At 51.7% G+C, this 21,275-nt stretch overlaps 1 protein-coding gene across 16 annotated transcripts in view; it reads left to right on the forward strand.

Moving 5' to 3' along the window:
- Positions 1–21,275, forward strand: part of ANKS1A (ankyrin repeat and sterile alpha motif domain containing 1A) — a 110,670-nt gene that overhangs the window by 78,321 nt on the left and 11,074 nt on the right. For 15 of the 16 annotated variants that reach the window (XR_012778513.1, XM_075521946.1, XM_075521948.1 and 12 more), the window contains 4 exons: positions 2,323–2,429; positions 18,184–18,282; positions 18,687–18,839; positions 19,010–19,117. Coding sequence is in view for 15 of the 16 variants with exons in the window: in XM_075521946.1 (XP_075378061.1) it covers positions 2,323–2,429; positions 18,184–18,282; positions 18,687–18,839; positions 19,010–19,117 (467 nt within the window). In the remaining variant the exon portion in view is untranslated. Of the gene's footprint in view, positions 1–2,204; positions 2,430–18,183; positions 18,283–18,686; positions 18,840–19,009; positions 19,118–21,275 lie in introns of those variants that run through there. The other variant, XM_075521958.1, reaches the window with a different exon arrangement.

The raw sequence follows: 21,275 nt of genomic DNA on the forward strand, positions 1-21,275 counted from the left end.
AGTAGGCAGCAAGCAGTTTCCTCACCTCTCTCTCGATAAATTAATGCTGAGCCAGCCACAAATCACTTGGAACTGTCAAAGCAGACCTGTAACATCATTTTTTTGAAAACCCAAGCCGTGTAGTCCATCACTGAGTAAATATTGAGAAGTCAGTAATTTCCACTAGAGAGTTATAAAGCTGCTGTCTCCCTCCCCTCTCCTGCAGCTTCTGCTGCGAAGGCTGCTCACTGCTTGTACAGTGGATGGAAAAGCTGGGAGGGGTAAGAGGATGAAGGGAAGGGAGGGACAGGCAATGCGAGAGCAGGAGACAGGACTGAGAGTGGAACGGCAAGCGTGGAGCTCGCTGCCTTCAGACAAAGCACGCCGCTGCAGCGCTCTGCAAGGACGCACAATTGCTTGGTGAGGGGACACGGCTGCCTGGCTGCGGGCGGACCAGCAAGGAGCGACGGAAGGGAAGGATGGAGACGCTGGGCGAGCGGGAGCTTGTTGCATAGATTCCAGGTTTAGATGCTGCCCTTCTGCACAGGCTGTGTTAGGGGAGGGAGACGGAAACCTTTTGTGATCTCTGCGTTTCTCGTGCTGCAGTGTGCACTAGAAAGACTGGCCGGCTCTCTCGAACTCGCCGAGCGCGGCTCGCCTGGCAGAGGAGCTCTCCTGTGGACCAGAGCAGCAGGATCCCTTACCCCAAGAATTTCCAGATACCACCGTGAGCTCTGCGTTGTGCAGCCATTGCAGCAGGCGCGGGTGGGAAGGGTGGCTTGGAAGGTACCAAACAGCTTCAGCTGACTTGGAGGTTCAAAGAAAGCAAACCTGGTTTTCCTGATCATCTTTTTATTCGCGTATGCCCTTGAAACAGATGTACTAAGAAGCCTGAAAAATTCTGCCTGTCTTGCATAGCAAATTCCCTGATGAAAAGGAGAGCTCTGAACTTTTTTTGGTCATATTTAAGGTCTTAAGCTTTTCTAGAGGAGAGTAACAAGTCACTGGACTCTCTTCCCAGGGGTGAGGGAAGGGAGAGCTTGTCTGCACAGCTTCTGTAGGGTGTTGGGAAGAATCTCATTCATCAGAGGCTGAGAGGAGGTGCCAGGGCATGTCTCGGACTTGAGCTGCTGCAGGAAGAGGAGAGAGTGTGCTTGCGTTTGGTTTCTTTTTGTTTTGACGTGGTTTGGAAGCAAGGAACTAAAATGCCGCCTCCTCCAGAGCTGCTCCCTGTTTGAGTGAGGGGCTCGGATGCAGCAGCGGCGCTTAGCTGAAGAAAATGAAGGAAGGGCAAACACGAGCATGCACCAAGCACCGGGCAGGACTGAATGTATTGGGTGAAAACCATACTGATTCCTCTGTCTCTCTTGCTGTCACCCAGTGCAGAGGTGTAGTTAGACTCTCCAGTGCAGCCAGCCCGGTCCGAGCAGCATGCTGAAATGCCATGCGTCCGGATAGGTGGTAAAATGACAGTGCCAGCACTCTCAGACTCGTGCTCGGGGTCGCTCACACCTCTGCTCCTCTTAACACCGTAACGGAGAGAAAAAGCCCTTACCATGGTTTGCCTCTTTCAGGACTGCTTGGGGAAAAAAAGTATAAGCCTTTCTTTTCTTCTGCTGCAGTTTGTGTGCTTTCTTTGTCTTGCATGTCTTCCTGTGGACAGCTGCTCTAGCCTGGCTTCTGCTGCTTTTCTGAAAGTCCGTCGTGTCTGTTTTGTGTCTCAGCTGCATGAAGATGTATTTTCTCTCTAGCTGCTTTGTGCCTCCAATGCGCCTGGCCCTCTCCGCCGGCCCGCTGAGCAGGGTAGTGCATCCGAAGTTGCATGGACGAGAGGACCCGCACAGCTCTGTGCGTTCGTGAGCGGCTCCACTCCATTCCCTCGCACCTACGACTGGCTGGGAATGCCTTGGGTGAAAGTTTGCTGCCCTCCTCCCGCCCCCTTCAGACGAGCCAAGGAGTGGATCCGCATCCCCGTGGGGTTGGGCTTCATGTGTTTGCCTGGCAAGAAACTCGCCTGAGCCCTGAAAGCAGTGCATGTGATGTCGTGGTCCCAGGAGTGCTTCTAAACAGTTTGCCCGGGCAAGGTGTTTCTTTTTGAGTGTTAACTGGGATACAAATTAAACCCGGAGCCCACGGAGGCACTTGGAAGCTTGTTGTCCATGTTCTGTGCACACAAGAGGAATTGTCTGCCAGCTGATTTGTTGTACTCTGAGCATAATTTTTTGAGTTTCTTTATGGTAATGACTATGATGTGGCAATGCCATCTGTCTTCCTCAGAGTGCCGCTGCTACCGCCTTAACGGTTTTTCCCTTTTCAAGCGTCTGCCGATTCCTCTCTCGTCAGGTTCGCGGATGCTGGAGCAGAGTGTCGGGGAGTGGCTGGAGTCCATTGGCCTGCAGCAATATGAGAGTAAGCTGCTTTTGAACGGCTTTGATGATGTCCGCTTCCTGGTAAGTTGCTGGCTGGGACCCATGGGCTCTAACAAATGTGTTGGCCAAACCTTTACTTGTTACCGATGCCCCGTGTCGGCTGCAGAGCGGAGCTGGGTTCCGCAGCCCAGCAGAATGGTCTTGGGGGTGTGTGGAAGGTTAGACAAAAGGAAGAGATGAGGGTTGTGTTGGGTCAGGGTCATTCGTCTTCACGTTTAATTCAGGTGTGGTAGTTTTTTCACTGTAATTTTGATATAAAATGTTGTTTACTCTGCCCCTTGAATCTTTACTATCCAATTTACTCCAGAAGTGGGAACTGAAATTCGCTAGTGTTTTGAAGAAATCACTGAGCAGTCTGTCTTCTGGACTGTGAAGGAGGTGGTAGACCTCTTGTTGGAAGCATGCTTACTCTAAGCATGTAGGCAGGATGTTAATGAGCTGTACTTAATTGCATTGACACTGTTGGCTCTGAAACCTAATGATGACAAGACGGTAATGCTTAATGTTGAGGGGTTTTTTAATAAGCGGTGTCTAGAAACTTAAAGCTGCATGGTGTAAAAACCTGAGAATTCGTATGGAACGATGAACTCAAAGACAGAAAGTCTTGGTGCTGTGGGAGGGTTCTTCCTGCATGGCTTAAAGAAATGCTTTTTGAGTGTGGACTCCGAGTTCTGCAAATAAAGACTTTCTAAAAATGGATGTAAACCTTTGGAGAAGTCATTTGGGCTAATGTAATACCCTGCCTTGGAAAGGGAGTGGGGGCATCTCTTTGGTACTGTGGACGGTGCGGAGAGGTGATGTCCAGGAGGATGTGTGCTCGGCGGCTGTATTGTGAGCTGGGTGAAGGGGGGTCGGAAACTCGGCGGCCATCCGGCAGTGCTGAGGGTACGCGGGGGGCAGCTGGAGAAAGAAGGGAAGGCTGGATAGGGCATGGATGGAGGGGCGAGGAAGTGCACATCGGAGCAGCGTCAGTAGGGGTACTTAAAGGCAGGATGTAATTACGCTGTTAAAAAACGACCTGGCCAGCAGGATGAATGTCCCTGTGAATGTTGTGGGATCTCCAAGCACCTCTAAAAGTTGAATACTGTGGCGGTATCCAGCCATACCTCCTGGCCCCCATGGCAAGCAGCTTATCCCTTTGTCTCCCCTTAGCCTGGCAGGGCCCACGCTCCCCTAGAGCTGGATTTTACTGTGGCTTATGCACCTTCAGCAGAGGAACTGCCGGCGCCAGGCGATGGTCTTGCCACGTACCCTTCTGCCTCTACCGTATCCCGCTCCTACAGCTGTGTGGCACCTTCCCTCCTCCCTGGGGAGGATTTGGGGCAAGCTGCCCCCGCAGAAGCCCTGGGCACCCTCACCGGGCTCCATCACCGCCCACAGCCATGCAGGACCAGGGACCGTTCCCGCCGGCCCTTCTCGGTGGGCTCCGGCCCTGCAGTGTCCCACCCAGCTGGTCCCAGCCCTTCGGTGGACCCTCGGCTGCTGGGACCGCTGTGCTACAGGCAGGCGCATTCAGCTCTGTGCGAGGTATCAGCGTCCCCTGCACGCTGGGGCGGTCTGATCCAACTTCTGGGATGCTCTGGAGATGGTACAATGAATTTAAATTAAATAACACCCCATAGATCCCTGCTTGGGATCCTCTGCTGATGGATCTTTGACCTTTGTGGGATCAGATCTCACTCCAGCGGTTAGCAGATAAAAATGCCTTTACTCCCACTGGCCCTGCCTGACGAGCGTGGTGGACAAACTCCTCTCAGCACAGAAGTTTAATAACGAAGGAAGTTAACTTCCCACTTGTGCCCTGAGAGGTGGGAGCTGGAGGCTCGGAAGCAGGAATTTTTACTGACTGTGCTTATTTGCAGTAAATAGCAACGCTTAGTTGCAAACTGTCTGATGCAGAATTTTGTCATTTATAAGATGAAAGCAAAGGCTCCTTGTGCATGTCTCATAACGTGATTTTATGGTGTCTGTGGTAGGAGCTGCTGGATGATGGCTGGATGTTTTTCTTCCCCATCCAATTCTGGGTAACCGCTCCCAGTGTAGGAAATCAGCTTCTGCTGGTTTTGGGAGGTGGGACACGCGCCTCACTCATTCCTCACAATTTTAAAAGGTCAATTTAACAAAGGTTTCCTGCAAACCCTGGCTGATTTCCGTTTTGCTGCTTATCCCTTTTACTAGGAACTTAACTCTGGCACCCATGCCAAGACTGGCTTTAAATCCTTTCATCCAAGTCCCGGGAACTTCAGGCTAATACAGTCAGCCCAGTATGAAAGTTTAATTATTGAGAATCTTTTCCTCTGTGATGTTACTTGCCTTCAGCTTCTGATGTGGGAGTAAAACCTTCAGATACAGTACAAATGAGGAACAAGTAGTTAATTTGGGTTTAGTAGTGATTTTGATGTTCTCAGATGAATTATTAAAGTTGTAAACACTGCAGCTGGCTAGTGCAGTGATTACTGAAAGGACCTGGATGCTTGGCTCCTGGCGTGGCAGGCTGTCCGTTCCTTTTCTTTTTTACGTAACAATTTCTTTATTAACTGCCACTTTCAATCACTAATGAAGAATATCTCAAACTAGGTGGCATTATTTTCCTGGAGTTAAATGGTTTCTGTGAAAGGATTAGTCCCTATTAGGGCCTCATTATGTTAAATATTTCAAAGTCCAAAGAATGCTGGGTAACGGTTTGCAAATTGCCAGATGGGCTACGAGGCTGTGTTTTAGTAGCAAAAATTAAGAAGTTGGAGTCTTTTGATACGGAAACGCCCTTGTTTTCTGTGTAAGATTTTTGCATTGCATCGCATATCGTGCTGCAGGTTTTTTTCAGTATGCCAAGGATGCTGCCTTTGCTGCTTGAGCGCCCAGGTGCCCATTTGCGAGCAAGCAAGAAGCTTGTACGTTGGGTAGGCAAGAAAAGCATTGCAAGAGCAAACTGTTAGGTGTGCGGTGATAGTACAGCTGGAAAGCAGAGGCAGCGTCCTAGAAGAGCTCTTTATATACTTACGAAGAACGCTCAGCCTGCAGTAGATAGGAACTTAAAGTAGGATTAAGAAAAGAGTCTAACAAAGAGCGTGTCCTGTAACTGCAGGGGGGACTGGGTGAGACCCGGTGTTTGCTGGCACAGTGGCGTTTGGTGGTGTTCTTCACCCAAGAAAAACAGATGTTTAAAATGTACTGTCTACCCAGCAGGTAGTACAGAGTTGGCGAGATGCAAAAACTGGAGGGTGCGGAAGCCTGTCTGGTGCTTTTGAGTGCTCTTGTAGCCCTTAGTTTAGCCAGTTCTGGTTTCAGGAATTCCTCATTTCCTGCGTATTTTTAGTTGGCTCTTGAGCTAATTTGCGCCCTCTATTACAGAAGCCCTTACCCCCCAGGTCAGGGAAATGATCCATGAATGCACAGTATGGTAAAGTGATTTTGAAAAAGTGCTCTGTAAATATATTTGGTTTCTTAATTAGATGTTAATCTAGGATGGCAGAAACACGCATTGTTTCCAAGAATAATAATTCCGTTCTTTTCAGAAATCCAGAATTCGTTATTAGGTGATTAGCTGTGCTCTCCGGACACGCGACCGGCCATCTCGCTGGCGATGGCTCTGTGCAAGCCGCATCTCCGGCAGCACCCAGGAGCACGGGTGAGCGGGGAGGGGACGCTCATCCCGCTCCTCTCGGGGTCTGCTCAAACGCTTTAACAGGCAGCATTGCCAGCTGGAAGAGACTTTGGAGACCTGCAGTTTTCACAGGTTTACGTTGAAGAGGCAGGGATGGAGATGTAAACCGTAATGTGAGCCGTGAACATTTTACAGGTTTTCCTATAAAAAGGGAAGGTAGAAGTGTATTTTAGCAGATAGCTGGGGTGGGCCGGCGATGTCGAGCTGAGGCTTTTCTGCTCTCGGGAAATCCAGCTCTGCATCTGGGACAAGGTTTTGGTAACCGATAGCTGGAGACCTTGTGCTCCAGCAGGACCCCTTGCCCACAAGCTTGCGAGATCAGCACTTCAGTTGTCAGCAAACTAAAAATTGCTGTTGCAGTTCAGGTCTGCTTTGGTAAGAGACTGATGGCTGCAGTCAGGACTGACCCTTCTCCTGTGCGTGTGTCTCTACCAGTGCTGTTTCTCTTTTGGGGGAATTCAGGACAAATAATAGAGTATTACTTGTAGCACCCGTTGGTTCTGAGCGGCGTCAGACGGGGCTCGTTGGGAATATTCTCACTTTTGGAACTTGCAGAGATCTTTGAGGGCTTGTGAATTGGTTATCAGGGAAGAACAAGTCGACACAACCGTGGTCAGGAGAAGGGAATCACCGCTGTTAATGCCTAAATGCAGTGACTGTCATCCTGCCTGGACACGGCTATTGGCTGTTTTAGGAACTGGAGCTGGGATGGGACTCTGCGGATGGGCTGAGTTTGCAGCACTGGCCTCACTCATGTGTTGCTTTGTTCCAGCATTGAAAGCAGAGTTTCTTGATCAGTGTTTCCATGATGTAAAATTCCTGTTGAATCTGCAGAAGAAAACAAAATGCTGCAGCGTTTGATACGGCACGCGAGAGCATCTCGGTGTGAAACCGGTGATGCTGACCGGTTTCACAGTCAAATGCAAAAACAAGAACGTTTATGACTAGTTCAAGGTAAAGGATCTTGATCAAGTATTGACTTCAGTCAAGGCTGGGTGTTGCTAACACAAGTCAGCAGGATTATTTAAACATCAATTTGACGTGACGTTAAAGCTTACTTGCCGGTGTACGTGTTTCTGGGAAGGGACTGAAGTCTACATTTATTTCAGATTGTGTGTAATCTTTTGGCTTGGTTGAGGGAAAAAAGGGGCTATAAAAGATGGATTTAGGTAGCTTAGTTTTCTAAAAGACTGAGTTCTCTTTCCAAATACTGACATCTGCATATTGGGCCTCATTTCTGTGTCTGGAGAAATTCTTATATTCCCTTTAAGTTGCCTACAATAGCTTTGTTGTTTTTATGGGCAATGCTAGGAAAGAGGCTTTCCCTGTTTTTCTTGCTGTTACCTTCCAGCACGAACCCTGCAGTCCAAGGGAGCAGCTTCTTTCGCTCACCCTCTCCGTTGCCACTGAGTGACCTTCACCGCCAGCATTGCTGGCTTGGGGCAATCGGACTGTGACACTCAGCTTCTGCTTTTAATATGGGGCTTTAATTCGAAAAGCAGTCTGTTCAGCCAGCCGGGGATTAAAAAAGGCTAAAATGGAGATGGTGCTTCAAATTCTCCTTCTCTGCTTCGCAGCCTACTGGAATTCTTTCATTAGAGGGGAAAGGTTTATTTGTGCGATGGGTAAACATAACTGGATTGAAGCTGCTAGCTGAGTATTACTGGCATTGGCTGTGCTGTCCTTGACCTAGCAAAAATACAGCCTTGCAAGTAGAATAAAATCCTCAGCAGAATTGCATGCCAAATGTTAACAGTACTAATGGACCGAGAATACCCCACCACCCAAAAGAAGCCAGCCCTGCTACCTCCCACGTGGAGGAATGCAGCCCTTGCATGTGCGCGGGGTTTCAGGAGACCCATTGCCTCATCCTTCACCAGAGGAGGAAAAGAAAAGGTCAGATCACAAAACCGTAGCAATGAGTGAGCAGTGTCATTCAGAAGAATGCACTATAAATCGACTTAATTGTCCTTGACCGGTACTGAGCCAGGGGAGCTGTAAGAGTAGGAAAATTGTCACGAGAATATGGACCAAGAGGGATTCTGCTGCTCCTAGAGCTTGGTCCCGTCGTGTCTCCCGTGATCACCAGTGTCCCTGCAGCAGATGCTCCCTTCGGGAGGTCCACGGGAAACTGGTTTTGCACCGAGAGATGCACGGTGCATCCCAGTGCCCTGCAGCAAACACAGCAATGACCTAGAGGGAAAGGCCAGGCGGGACTCTGCTGTGTTTTGGGAAAGAAAGGACGTTGCCAGTGTAATAAGAAGGAATTGCAGTAATTCATGGTGGAATTCCCCCACAGAAGTGGGGAAGGAAATGCCATTACCTGCACCCTCGCTACAGTATTTTGTGATCCCACAGATCCCATAAATGTGTCTGAGATGCTTGCAAAAGCTTTCCCCTTCCCTTGGAGGCTGAATGTTTGCTGCTACCCCAGACAACTTTTCAGGCTGACATCTGAGAAGGGCAAGCCTCACATGCTCTGGCAATTGTACCGTCATTCTGTAGTTGAACTTTTTATTCAGTCCAAAGATGTTTTGATTCACAAATGAGCAGGTAAAACAGAACATAAACCACTTTTTATGGCTTTTTTTATTGTTCAAGCCTGGATTCCCATGGAGTGTGTGGAAAACAGCTAATGCTGATTCAATGAGACAGCGTCAGAAACGGAAATCTGTTCTCCTTGTGTAGTGCCGTGGGCTCCTCTACTTCGTTGGTTTTTTGGTTTTGGTTGTGGTTTTTTTATTTATTTTTTTAATAATTGGGGAGAAGTGGTAGAAACATGATGGCATTGGAAGAACGGGGTGTCTGCAAATAATTGAGAGTACTGACATTAATTTTTAAATGTAATTCAGTGCCATGTTAGACTAGCCTGCAGTGGTCTTCGTTACGAAACAACCTTTCTCTCCTCTCCTCTGTGTGTGTGTGCAAGCAAACGGTTGATTAAAAAATATAGAGCTGAGGCATTGGCTTGATGTCTGAGCAGAGCTGAAGTGCGGATCAGCGAGCGTCTGCCAGGCTGGGTCTGAGGACCAAGCGTCTCCCAGCTGCCGAGGGTCAGGATGTGCACGGAGCTGGGTCTCCTTCACCCTGTAAATCCCCATGTTTTGGGTGCTGGCTGACATCTACACGGTCTTCATTTTCACCCGATACCTGTCCTGCTGGAGCACGGGGCATCTCCTGGTGTCCTCAGTGAATCGTAGCTCTGTTTTGCATGATCCACTTGGTAACTACCCAGCTTGGCTCGCAGATGCTGCTCCCCTGGGCAGCAGCCAGGCTTTTAGCATGCTCTGAGAATGTGTGTGCCCCAGAGCTTTTTTCTATTTTCATATAAAACTTGTCATTTTATAATATTCATCTGGGAAAAACTTAACTGACATATTCCAGTAGCGGTTTGCACCCAGTAATGATCTATGAAGAGCAGTGACCTCTCGGAGATCCCACAGACAAGGTTTTACCGCTTCTACACTTGGTGAAACGAAGAGAAAACCTGGCGTGTTTGGAGAATACTTTAGCACAGACCTGGGTAAGCCCCCGCGTGTAGATTGTGCCGGGGCAGGTAGGCTTGGTTTCAAGCTGAAGCAAGCTCTCTCCATCCAGGCAGAAGCTCTCGTGGTTGGTTCTGGACTTGGTCTTCCCAAAGCCTGTGCTGCAAAGCTCTGCCCTGCAGTGACGTTCGGTGACCGAGCTTGTAAATTGGTGTGGGTGGGAGTAAATACTTCTGACACCCAGAGGTGCTGGCAATCCGCCCTTTAACGATTGCTGATCAGATTTGGGGATCTCTTTGGCCTGGTTCACGCCAGCTGGCAGATTTATTACTGAAATGGCTTTCACTTATTTTTATGGCATAGGCAGGGAGTGCATCAGCCATGTTACGTGATATTGTCTACTGTTTATCATTGCTGCCAACCTGCTGGAAATGCCTTTCTTCCTCAGTCCTCAGACTGATTTTGATGCCCTGGATGAACACCCTGTAAGAGTGGAATTGGACCCTTGTGTGAGGGTTTCTGCCAAGCGTCTGAGCGGGAATCAATTCATACAATGAAATGAATTTTTTTTGACAGCTCTCCACTGGGTTTCAGATGCTACTTGGGTGGTTCACAAGGACTGTGCTTTGTCCACGATGGTATGGTTTTTTGGGGGGTTTTCTCTGGAAGGGAATGGTGAGAGCGGAGGCGTGCAATGATCCGGAGTTTGAGAGAGCGTCTCGGCCGCTCACCCGTGGCTCTGACCGGGGAAACGGGGCAGAGCTGCGCTGAAGCTCCCCAGATGATGGAAATGGACTTCACGGAGAGCAGCGAGTTCAGAGTGGATTTTGAGGAGCAAAGTGGGTGGACCAGAACTGGCAATTTAGAGGATACTTACATTTGATTCATTAGTAGCTCCAGGCCCAATAAACGTTTAAAAAGCCATTAAAGTAGCAGTTAATTTTTTTTTCCTCTCAATAAAATTGCCTGAACTTGACAACCATGACCGATTCCCTCCGTTGCCATTGTCACGCTGCCAGTCTGCATGGGGAAGAAAATTAAACAAAAATGAAGTGGCTGTGTGCTAATCTAGGATTTATTGTAGGTTTTTGTATGTGAGCCCTTTGCACAATCAGTGCTCTGTGAAGAGCTAGGGCTTCGTTGTCATGCCCTTAGCTAAACAAATACTTCTTTTCCCCTGGTTTCCACTGAACTAGCTCAAACTGCAGATACCATTAAGGGAAGGCATGAAACCCTGTGGATCGTGAGGCCAATTACAAATACGTACTCGTGTGACCAAGCGCTGGTTCCCTGGCTCTGAAATTGGGGTGTGCAGGTCCCAGCTTTGGGGTCATCAGCCTGCTCTGGGATGAATAAGCCACTGGTGCGGGTTTGTTGGAGGGGCTGAGCAGCCAGAGAAGGCCGATGGAGCTGTAGGTGTTCCGCATTGCCTGTAATCAAGGCTCTGTTTTGGGACATTTTAGCTTTTTTTTGGTCTGTAAAAAGGGGTGATGCTCTGTGCTATCACCGAGGGTCTCGGGTGAAAAGCCCCCAAGCGCAAATCGTGCAGGTATACAGACAGAACGCAAGCCTGTTTCTAGGGCAAGCTTATAAATTAGTCCATTAACGAGGCATTAGCTGCTCTTGTCCTGTTGAACAAGATATATTAGCGGGGCTTTTTACTCAGAGTGCAATCCGTACAGCCCCTGATGCAGCGAGGGGGTCGAGGCTGGCCAGGCTCTGCGGCGGGAGCAGGGCTCGGCTGGTGGCTCCCTGCACCCTGCTCAGATGGGTTCGAACACACAGCCCGGAGGGGCTAGAGGAGGCCAAATGGGCAACCTCCACCCCTGCAGGGAAAGAGGCCGCTTCGTCAGTAACTACTAATAGATTTGGGGACGGGGAGCTTGTTGCCGGCTTGCGGTGGCGTTGCCGGCTTGCGGTGGCTTTGTCAGCTCCCAGGAATACCTTTGCTATAGCTCATCGTTCCGAATTTCGCTGCCTTCCCGTATCCTCGGATGCTGCCCGAGGCTGCAGGGCCGTGAAGCCCGGCGGCTTTTTACGAGTCTGGCAGCGGGAGTAACCAGGAGCTCGGGCAGAGCCACGGGAGCCTTGCCAAATCCCCTCGCTGCGTATGTAATTGAGCCGCTATATTCTGGACTGCAAACCCTGTACTGCCTGCTTGCATGAAGTTCCTGAAAGTTGCAGCTAGCCGGTACCAAAATGACAGAAACAAAGGTTCCTGATCCTTTTTTTCATCTGAAAAGGAGAACTCTAAGTGGCGTTGAGGCTAAGGAAGGTGCAACCTCTCTTTTCAGGACTTGCTGTGTATTATCCTCCTTTAGGCTGGGTCTGTGGTGAGCTGGATGCGGCTCCATCTCCCACATCCAGGCTTTTGGTTGCCAAAAGTAAAGCAATAGCAGTGGCAGCAAAATCCTTGACAAGATGCAAAGTGTCTTGAATGTACGGAGGGGAAAAAGAAAAAGAGCTTTGTATGTATTAATCTAAGAAAAAATGGATGCTTTGGCTCATCCAGCTGAAGGCACTCTGCTATAGACGTTTGCAGAAGCCTTTGTAGTCTGGAAAAGCTGTGTTTGGGTTTTGCATCTGTTGCTTTTAATAGCAAACACATTCTGGTCCCCCTCTTCCCTGCAGTCCGTCGCCTGTCTTTAATACAGGGTTTAGTAACAGAGGCAGCACTTGTGTTAGCGTGAGCTTAGTGAGACAGTCGGGATTCATTAAACTGCATCGCTGGCTGGGTAAGGCTACGCGTCCTGTACGAAACTTTCTTTGCCTCGGGCCCTTCCTTAGCTGGAGAGAGAGGACGGGCTGAAGCCAGGCTCTGTGCCAGAAGCAGCATCTGAAAATTGGGTAGTTAAGTGCCTGCAGAGTGCCCGGCTGGAGGAGGATTGCTGGCACATTTCAGCAGCTCTGATTTTGGCACGCTGGCCTTCGGGGTCACCTAACTCGCAGGAGGGGACGCTACCTTCCTACAATGTAACCTCTGACTGTGCGCTTTTTTTTTTCCCTTTAATGAGAAACCTGGAGCCTTGCAGGCTGTTTAATTACAGTGCAAGATGTGAAGCATGACTAAAGCAGACCCTTTCTCGAAAAGCTTGTGTTTCTGCAGGCGCGTCGGCTGCACTGGCGTCCTTTGGGGCTCCCCGGGGCAGCCCAGACGAGGATGCGGGTCACTGGGGCAACGCGGAGGGCAGAGACGGGGTTCAGAGGTGCCCCGTGTGGGTCGTGTGTATTTGTGCCTTTCCCCGGAGGGAGCTCTGTTCAGCTCTGAGGAAGCTGAAGGCCAGGTTGGGGGATGAAAGCCCCTCCGGACTGTCTGGCAGCCGGTCTCTGCCAGTTTGGACCCAGGGAGTGGGATTCACCTTGCCCAATTTCAGGTGTCTGCGGCTGGGCTGATCGTTCAGGCTCTTTGGATTGCCAGTGGGAGCGGAGGAGGACTCGTCTGGGTGATGCATTTCACGCCATTGTAGATGCACTTGCACTGGAGAAATACTCCCTTCCTCGACCTAACGCACGTGTGTGCAGCTGAAGGTTAGGGGGGAAATTGTGCTCCTGCATCCGTTGCAAAAAAAATTTCAGCCTCTGCTTCTTGGTGGATTATTTTAGGGATCATCCCCGCATTTCTGGGAATAAAAAATTGCCAAAGATTTTTCTACCAAGACTGATTAACGTGTGCGCGTGGTGCTATACTAAAATCTGGATTAACACAAGGATGCGTGTCCTAGGAACAAACCCTGAACGAGCCACCTGCAGTGCAGGAAATGCTGAGAGCTAGTTCCTGATGGAAGTGAGGAGAAAACGGTGAGGTGTTGGGATGAACGGGGCTTTCGGATGTCCCCCGCTCCCCCAGCGCGGATGGGAGCGAGAGCTCTGACCCGGGCGCAGCCCTGAGCCGCGCTCGCTCCGCTCAGCCCCGCAGCTGGGAGAAATGCGCAAGGTAAAAAGCACTTGTCACGACGAGTAAAGTCTGAAATACATCTTTGGAAAGTCTTTTTGATTCTAATTGACGTTTCGGAGGCTGCTGCTGGAGGATCACAGAGGACCGGGCTAACAGCAGAGCGAGTCCCTGCGAGCGTTCCTCTCCCCCGCCTCGGGCTTTTGCTGAATCCGTCCTCAGAGGACCCGGCGAGGGGCTGACCGCAAGCCCGGGCTTGGGCTGCCGGGACTGCGCTGCAGCCTTCAGCAGGGTGCCTGGGAGACGGCATCTTTGGACCGGGTTGCCAACCTGTGTCAGCACCAAAGGGGACCTTTGTTTAAAAATAAACAACAAAAAAAACCCAAGAGAAAAAACCTAAAAACGAGCAAACAAAAACCTGTATTGGGATATTGTTTAAAAATCAAAACCAAAGTCCCCCAAAAGCCGTCACGGCCGTTCTTCTGAAATTTTGCGGCCCTGCGTCGAGGCAGTCTCCCTTTGAGCAGCCCTTTGTAACGAAGAGGCTTTGTTTCATCTCGGTGATGAATGCCTTGTTCCCTTTTCCTCCACGAGCTGCTGGGTGTGGATATGTCTGCGGTCACCCCCTCCTCGGTACAGCAAAGAAATGGCTCTTGCCTGGCTCAGGGACAGACCGAAGACCCTTCGGCAGCCCAGTGCCCGGCGTGAGCCAGGGGTGCGGAGGTCGGGAAGGACGTGCCGGGAGCCGCGGCAGACCCCAGCTGGGTCTCCGTGGCTGGAAACCCTCCTTGCTTAGGGGGCTTTTTGTGCTAAGTCATTAGGTGCTGGTTGAGCAGAGGGGTGGTTTTGCAGACGCAGGAGCCTACGCAGAGAGCGGGGCGCTAACCGAACCTGCGGCAATGGCTGTGCCGGAGGAGCGTGGCTCGGAGGCAGGTGGCAGCGGTGGCCCAGGCGGAGCATCTCTGCCCCTTGGCTTTTGTCTGAATAGCATGTTAAATGCAAACAGGTTTAAAGTCTGGTTTAAACAGCTCATCTGTTCGGTTGGCAAAGGTTAAAAGATCTCCAGTGTGTTTGCATTTAATTATCTATTTTAGCAGCAGATTATATTTTTTCATAGGAGATGAAATCCGGATGGGTTTAAAGGACATTTCTCTAAGTGGAGGCTCATGCACAATAAACCGTCATGATTTATTCGGGGCTGCTATGCTGTGTCTACCCTTGTTAAGTACCCTGAGAATACAGGCTGGCACTGAGGGAATTTGATGTGACACATAAAAACAAGGAGTGTTGGAGAAAGCTGCAGGCTTTACAGTATTTAACTAGCTTGTATCCTTGCTACATAGCAAGCAATTTTCCTTGAATTTGAGATGCCAAAAGTGGGAGAACACCTATTGCCTTGCCTTGAGTCTGGCACTGGCTGTGTCAGCATAAAGCAGGCATCCTGGGAGAGCGTGAGCTGCCAGCCCTGTGCTCTGGTTTGGGAGCGTGGCTGTGCTAGCCAGGCATTGCTGTGCTAAAGCGGATTAGCACCAAAAAGGCTCAACATTGGAAAATAAGCATGAGTACAAATGTAAATAGGATCAGCAAGCTTGTTTAGTTTTTATACGTGAAAATTACACATCACCGTTGTCACAGCTCATTTGGCTGCGGACCGTTCTTGCTGTCCTGGTTGGTGCGTGAAGGGTTTGCTGTCAGCCGTGCCCTCGCCAGCATCCTCCTCGAGCCCCCGCGCCTGCTGCGGCTCTGGCACCCAGCTCTGTACAGAGGCATTAAGCAGCAGAGCACCAGGATGGGCGGGCTGGGGCAGCAGAGCGGGCTGAGGTGTCGGGAACGGCAGGTTTCGGGCACCCGAGGTGTGACGTTAACCTGCTGCAGGGACTTCGGTGAGTCGGTCCCTTCCTGTGCTTCCCTTTGCCTCCCCCAGGCAGGGCAGTAATGCTTTGCTCTCCAGGCTTACCGGAGAAATTCCATCACTTGCTCTAGCCCTCTTCTGTCCATTTAAAAAAGCCCTTTAAAAGCCATCTCCCTCTAGGAGATGAATTCCTCGCACATACGCTGCCTCCCAAGGACCTTCTGGCAAGCCCTGTAGCAGAGCTGTAGCATGCAAAAACGCTTGTGCCAGGTAAGGTGCCTGTCAGGGGAGTTAAGCTGCCTTTAATCCTTTCCCTCTTCCCCGAAGCTGAGCACACAATCTCCCGCTGTTACGGGAATGCACATTAAATATGGCTTTTTGGCTTAAAATTTGTGAGCAAGAAAGGGGAGGGATGTTTTCATTTTTTTTTGGTGGGATGCTGCTGTTAACACGCCGGAGCGATCGCTGCCTCTGACAGCGGCAGCCTCTCCGCTTTACTCACGCAGGGGGTTTGCTCTCGTTGCAACGGAGCCTGCTGCTGCTCTTGCACCAAATGAGCACCCTCGGAGCTTTCAACCAACAAAAAGCCTTTTTTTTTTTTTTTTTTTTTTTTTAATTTATTTTGTGCAATTGAGGGGCATGCAGAACAGCTTATATGACATAGTTACATCCTTGCGCAGGAGCTCTGCGTGTAGCCTTACCACTCCGCTGAGACCCAGGGCTTTCACGTGGCCTGGCTTTGCAGGATGGGGCGTGCAATCCAAGAAGGGCAAGGCAGGTAGCGGTGTGGCCCCGGGCCCCTGCAGAGCTGCCACCCACCCGCGGTGCCGTCTCGAGCGGTGGCAGTAGCTCTTTCCAGCTGGCAGCGGGCAGTGGCACTGCAGACCAGCGCCGCAGCCGGCTGGTCTAAACCGACCTTTTGGAAAACAGGGAGCGAACCACCCTAATCGGCTGCAGGGTCTTTAGTCCCGGCTCTTTCTGCTGTTTAAACAACTCTTAGACAAATGCTTTTGTACTGCGTCTGTCTGCTCCAGATGTGCGGTCTCGGTCCCCCCACGGCCTGCCAGGAATCGAGGGCGTCGGGCATCCCTGTCTGCCAAGGGAGGATGGAGGCAGAGGAGCCTCCGCCTCGGTGCTGTGGGTGCTGACGGTCACGGAGTGTCTGCAGGGCCCTGCTTCCCCGCCACCCGCTGCTTTAATTCGCCACTGTCATTTGCTAAATAATTATTTCTCTGCAGTCTGGCCTCTGAGGGCATCTCTCCCTGCGACGTTGCTTCGGGCCTCTCTTATCTGCAGCGTGAATTCTCTGTTTCTCTGAACACTTATCTCTGCGGCCGAGGGGAAGAGCCGCTCTCGGGGGCGGAGAGCCGCGTGGCATCCTACCCGGCAGTTATCACACCGGGCCGTGGAAGTGGCGGGAGCGATGCTGCCCGGGCTTGGTGCTCTTGTAGACCAGGCACAAACCAAACAAGGCAGGAGCAAAGCGGACGCTGGCATTGCTGGGAGCGAGCCGGCCGGCGTTTGGCTGCAGGACTGGCATCTGGCTCCGTGAAATGTACCCGGTGACTCTCCTAAAGCCATCGCCAAAGGCGAGCGCTCCCCGCCCTGGCTGCAGACGGGCCAGGTGCTTGTCCTGGAGCATCGGAGAGTGGACGGGGCAGCAGGAAGGGCCGTTCCTGCTCCTCTGCCCTCGCAGGAGGCAGCGTCGCTCAGGTGGGTCGGCTGCTCGGAGAGCAGCTCGCTGCTTTCACGTGTGGCTGTTGTATTTCAAGCAGGTAATACTTAGCAAAACGTACGTGCTGAAATGCTACAGAAAGTGCAGGGTGGGAAGGAATATAAAACATTTGCTGCCCTTTAAAGAGGATACTTGGCAATCTTCCCCTCGCCTTTCCCTCCTGAAGCCCTGGCCGTTCAGCCCGCTGTTCCTGCAGCCTGCGTGCCCCTGCAGCAGCGTACTGCCCGACAGCCAATTTTAATTAGGTTTCTCTTATAAAACCAAAATGTGGAACAGCAAAGCGTTGTCAGCTCAGACCTTCAGCTGTGACTCTCCTGAGAGCAGAGGGAGGCAGGTCTGGGGAGGGGGGGTCCGGGCTCAAGCCGAAGCCCTCGGTCAAACAGCAGCGTGGCTCTCCCAGCCATGGGGAGACGTGCCCGGGCTTCCCGCTGAGCTCTCCCCAGGTAGGAGGGGCAGGGAAGCAGGTTGTGATGGAGGCTCTTGAGAGGGGGGTAAAGCCACTGTGCTCTGCATGCGTCCGCTCTTGCTCTGCAGGGGAAGGGGGGCAGAAAATGGGCTCTAACAGAGCGGTGTGCGGCGACCAGAGCATCTCTGCCAGAGCGGGGTGAGCTGCCTCCCTGCCCGGGGGACAGAGGATAAATCTGACCTTCGCCAGGTTGCCTGCTCTCACGGAAAGAAATTCAGATTTCTCTGTGGCTGTGGAGGGAGGCTGAGCAGAGCCGAGTGCCGCTTCTCAGGCACCGCGCGTGGAGTGGGGCTGGGGTTTACTTGGGCGTTGTTACGCAGTGATTAAAGCATCTGTGCATCAAACCGGAAGGTTGCTGTAAGCGATGGTCTGAAATCTAATGGCTGGAAGAGATGGCGCAGAGCAGGCTGCGGGAGGGAGGGGATGGCAGTGCTCTGCCCCACCGATGCTGCGTGTGCCGCAGCCCCTCTCGTGTCAGCCTTCTCGGTGCCCGAGGTCGGTACGTGGGGCAGAGCTGCCACCCTTGGGAGCCTTCTTCCTCCTCCTCCTCCTCCTGCTGCTGTGGGGATGTGCTGGGAGGTGAGGTCAGCAGGGTGCTGTGACGCGCCTGATCTCCGCTCCCGCACCTGATGTGGCTTCTGTTGCCCTCTGCTCCCATGTCGCTCCTTCCTGTCCCCGCAGGGCTGTAATGTCATGGAAGACCAGGACCTTCGGGACATCGGGATCGGTGACCCGCAGCACCGTCGGAAGCTCCTCCAGGCTGCTCGCTCCCTCCCGAAGGTCAGCACCGACACCCCTCACGTGAAGTGGGGACAGGGCATTGCCCAGCACGGCTGTGAAAGCAGAGGAAACAAAAGCCAGTCCCTGTGACTCCAGCCACGTCCCTGTGACCCACGGAGGGCTCGCAGGGGCTGTGGGAAGGGTTTTAGGAATAGCAGGGAGGAGGAGGAGGAGTATATTGGTCAGCCAAGCTACGTGGATGGGATGACTCGGTGCTGGGGAGAGGGTGGCTGTCCCTCCTGCCAGTCTTGATGCCAAGTGCATCCCCTGTTAATACAGTGATTTTTTTACTTTAAAGCTGCTAGTGGAGATGATGATGGCCTTTAAACTGATTTTAATTGGCGCTGCATGCCTTGGGATCCCAGCCCCCTGGGGCTTTTAACCCCTTTCTTGTGCTTTTACAGTTGAAACCCCTTGGCTGCGATGGGAACAGCCAGCCTTCGGTTCCCGCATGGCTCGACTCTTTGGGGCTGCAGGATTATGTTCAGTCCTTCCTCTCGAGTGGCTACAGCTCTATTGACACTGTGAAAAACCTCTGGGAGCTTGAAATAGTAAATGTGAGTATTGCCTTTCTCTTGCCATGGCAGTGAGGTCCTGCCCACGTTCCCTCCGGGGCTGTGACTCGCAGGGAGTCGTGTTAAATGGGAACAGCGCTGCTCGAAGAGGGGAAGCTTTGCTTGGGGCCGAGGGCAGGAAAGCCTACAGTGACCGTGGTCTCTCCCTGCAGGTGCTGAAAGTGAATCTGCTCGGCCATCGGAAGAGGATCATCGCCTCCCTGGCAGACAGACCCTACGAGGAGCCACCGGCAAAGCCGCCGCGGTTCTCGCAGCTGAGAGTGAGTCACTGTTTGTGTTCCCTGCCTGGCTGATATGTCTGTGCGGAGCGCGCTCGGCAGTGGCCAGGGTGCTTTCTTCTGCCCTGGCTCTCCTTCGCTTTCCTCGCTTTCTTTCAGAGAACTAAACCCGGGTCTGTCAGGGTAATTGTCCCCTTTCTGATTAGCAGCTGTCACCTCTGGGGGACTCAGAGATCTGTAGAGGATGTTTACTGAGAGCTCAGGTCCTGGATGGGTATCCAGGCTCAGACAGGGAGGCACGTTCAGCCTTGCTCTGCTGCTTTCATGCACAGGAAATTCTGCCTAGCAAAATCAATAAAAAAGGGAAAAAAAACCCTACAATGTCAATATTTAAGTTAAAACTCCTTTGAAGGTAATTATTGAGAGTAATAAGCATAGACAGTGATCTTTGAAAACTGCATTGCTGTTTAAAAAAAGAAAAGGGTAAAACCTATATGGCTTGTTTCTTATTAAAACAAATCGATTTGACCTGGAAGCTTGGGTTGCTCCTGGTTCTCAGATACCTGGTGGTTTGGGAAGAAAGTTCTTGAAGCGTTGAGGCAACTGCACATCTGGCTGTGCGGAGAAGGGAGTGGTTTGTGTTAAACAGTTCCCATGGATGCTCCTTGGTGGCTGCTGGAGGTGATGCAGAGCCCAATACTCCCACTCCAAGCATGGTCAAGCAGAACTTGGGAAATGTAACAGCCAGGCTGGCTCTGACTTGGCCAGAGCACCTGGAGCACTTGGGCAGAGTAAAAACAAATTACAAATTTGATGTTGTGCTGTACAAATTCTGCTGTGGCTGGGCCCCACAACAGCAAACGTCACCGTTTGTTTGGACAGACGCGCTCTAGCTGAAGCGGTGGACGAGTTTACCGACTCTTAGCTTGCTTCTTTGTGGGTCAAACTCCATCTTCCCTGTGCAAAACAAAGTTGAAGTGTGCGAACACATCAGTGCCGGGAGAAATCTTAACGTGGCCAGTTGTATCCGTTCAGCTTTTCACCTTATCAGCTCCAGTGACCCAAGCAGCGAATACTCATGCAGGCGTGACCCCGCTATTGAAATGAGCGGGGGAAGATAAATATTCTGCCCTTGCAGGTCAAATTCTGGATGCCTGCCCTGTGGGAAACCTCAGGCAGCTCCTTCGGACCAGGTGCCGCCGTGCAGGGTGGGTGCCTGCGCCGAACGGGTTGCAGGGCGCTCCTCCCACCTCTGTGCCCTGCGCCGAAGGGGAATACTGAGCTGACTTTCTTCCCCTTGTTTCCTGGCCAGATGTAAGGCAGCCTTCCCGCAGGCAGGAGTGTGACACGGCTCAGCTGGTGAGATGGGATGCAGCTGGGACCTGGTGTTTTGATTGTGCCAGTTGGGAGTTTGAGATCTGTCTCCCTGGGCCGGCTGGGCTTCTCTAGAGCTCTCGCTGCCAAATAGCACTCAACGTGATTTGTGGATGTTGATTTTTTGCTGCGGGAGTGGCAACCTTTGGATGTCAGGCCCTTCGTTATCAGGGTTGGCTGGGAGGCGAGCCGTCACATTTGCCGCTCTTCCTGAAAATCGACATTTGAGAGCTGAGTTTGGCAAAACCCGTTGAGCTTGCAGCTAACCTGTGAGCCCGGGAGCAGGGCGGCGTGCCACGGAGGGCAAGCGTGTCATGCTGCTTCCTCCCAGGGTTTGCAAGTCAGCTTCCTGGAGCAGGAATTGGGAGTGATTGGAGTTTCCCCATCCCAAACATCTGGTCCCTGCCCTGCTGCAGAGCTCTTCCCTCTTGCCTTGGATACCCAAGGCTTTTCAACCAAAACAGTCTTAGCTGAAGCAAGTTGGGCTGCTGTGCCCTGCTTGCTCACACGGGGTTTTTTAGAAACTGGGGTTCAGGTGTAAATAAAAAAGAGAGGGTTCACGCTGGTACTGCACTGGGTGCGTGTGCTTGGGAGCAGGGAGGGTGCCACGTACAAACCCTGCACCTTCGCCCCGCTGCTCAACCGCCCCCTTTTCAGACAACAAAAGCCCGGATGGGCAGCAGCCAGCTGAGGATCTGCAATTCTCTGAAACATCCTCTTGAGACCGATGAGACTGAAGGCAGGGTTGTTGCGGGGGAGAGGAGTCCTTTGGTGCAGCATCAACTGATTGATATGCTGGACAGGGAGGCTGTGTAAGAGAATGGGC

Source organism: Mycteria americana, chromosome 20, assembly GCF_035582795.1.
Source record: "Mycteria americana isolate JAX WOST 10 ecotype Jacksonville Zoo and Gardens chromosome 20, USCA_MyAme_1.0, whole genome shotgun sequence".
NCBI classification, from domain to species: Eukaryota; Metazoa; Chordata; class Aves; order Ciconiiformes; family Ciconiidae; genus Mycteria; species Mycteria americana.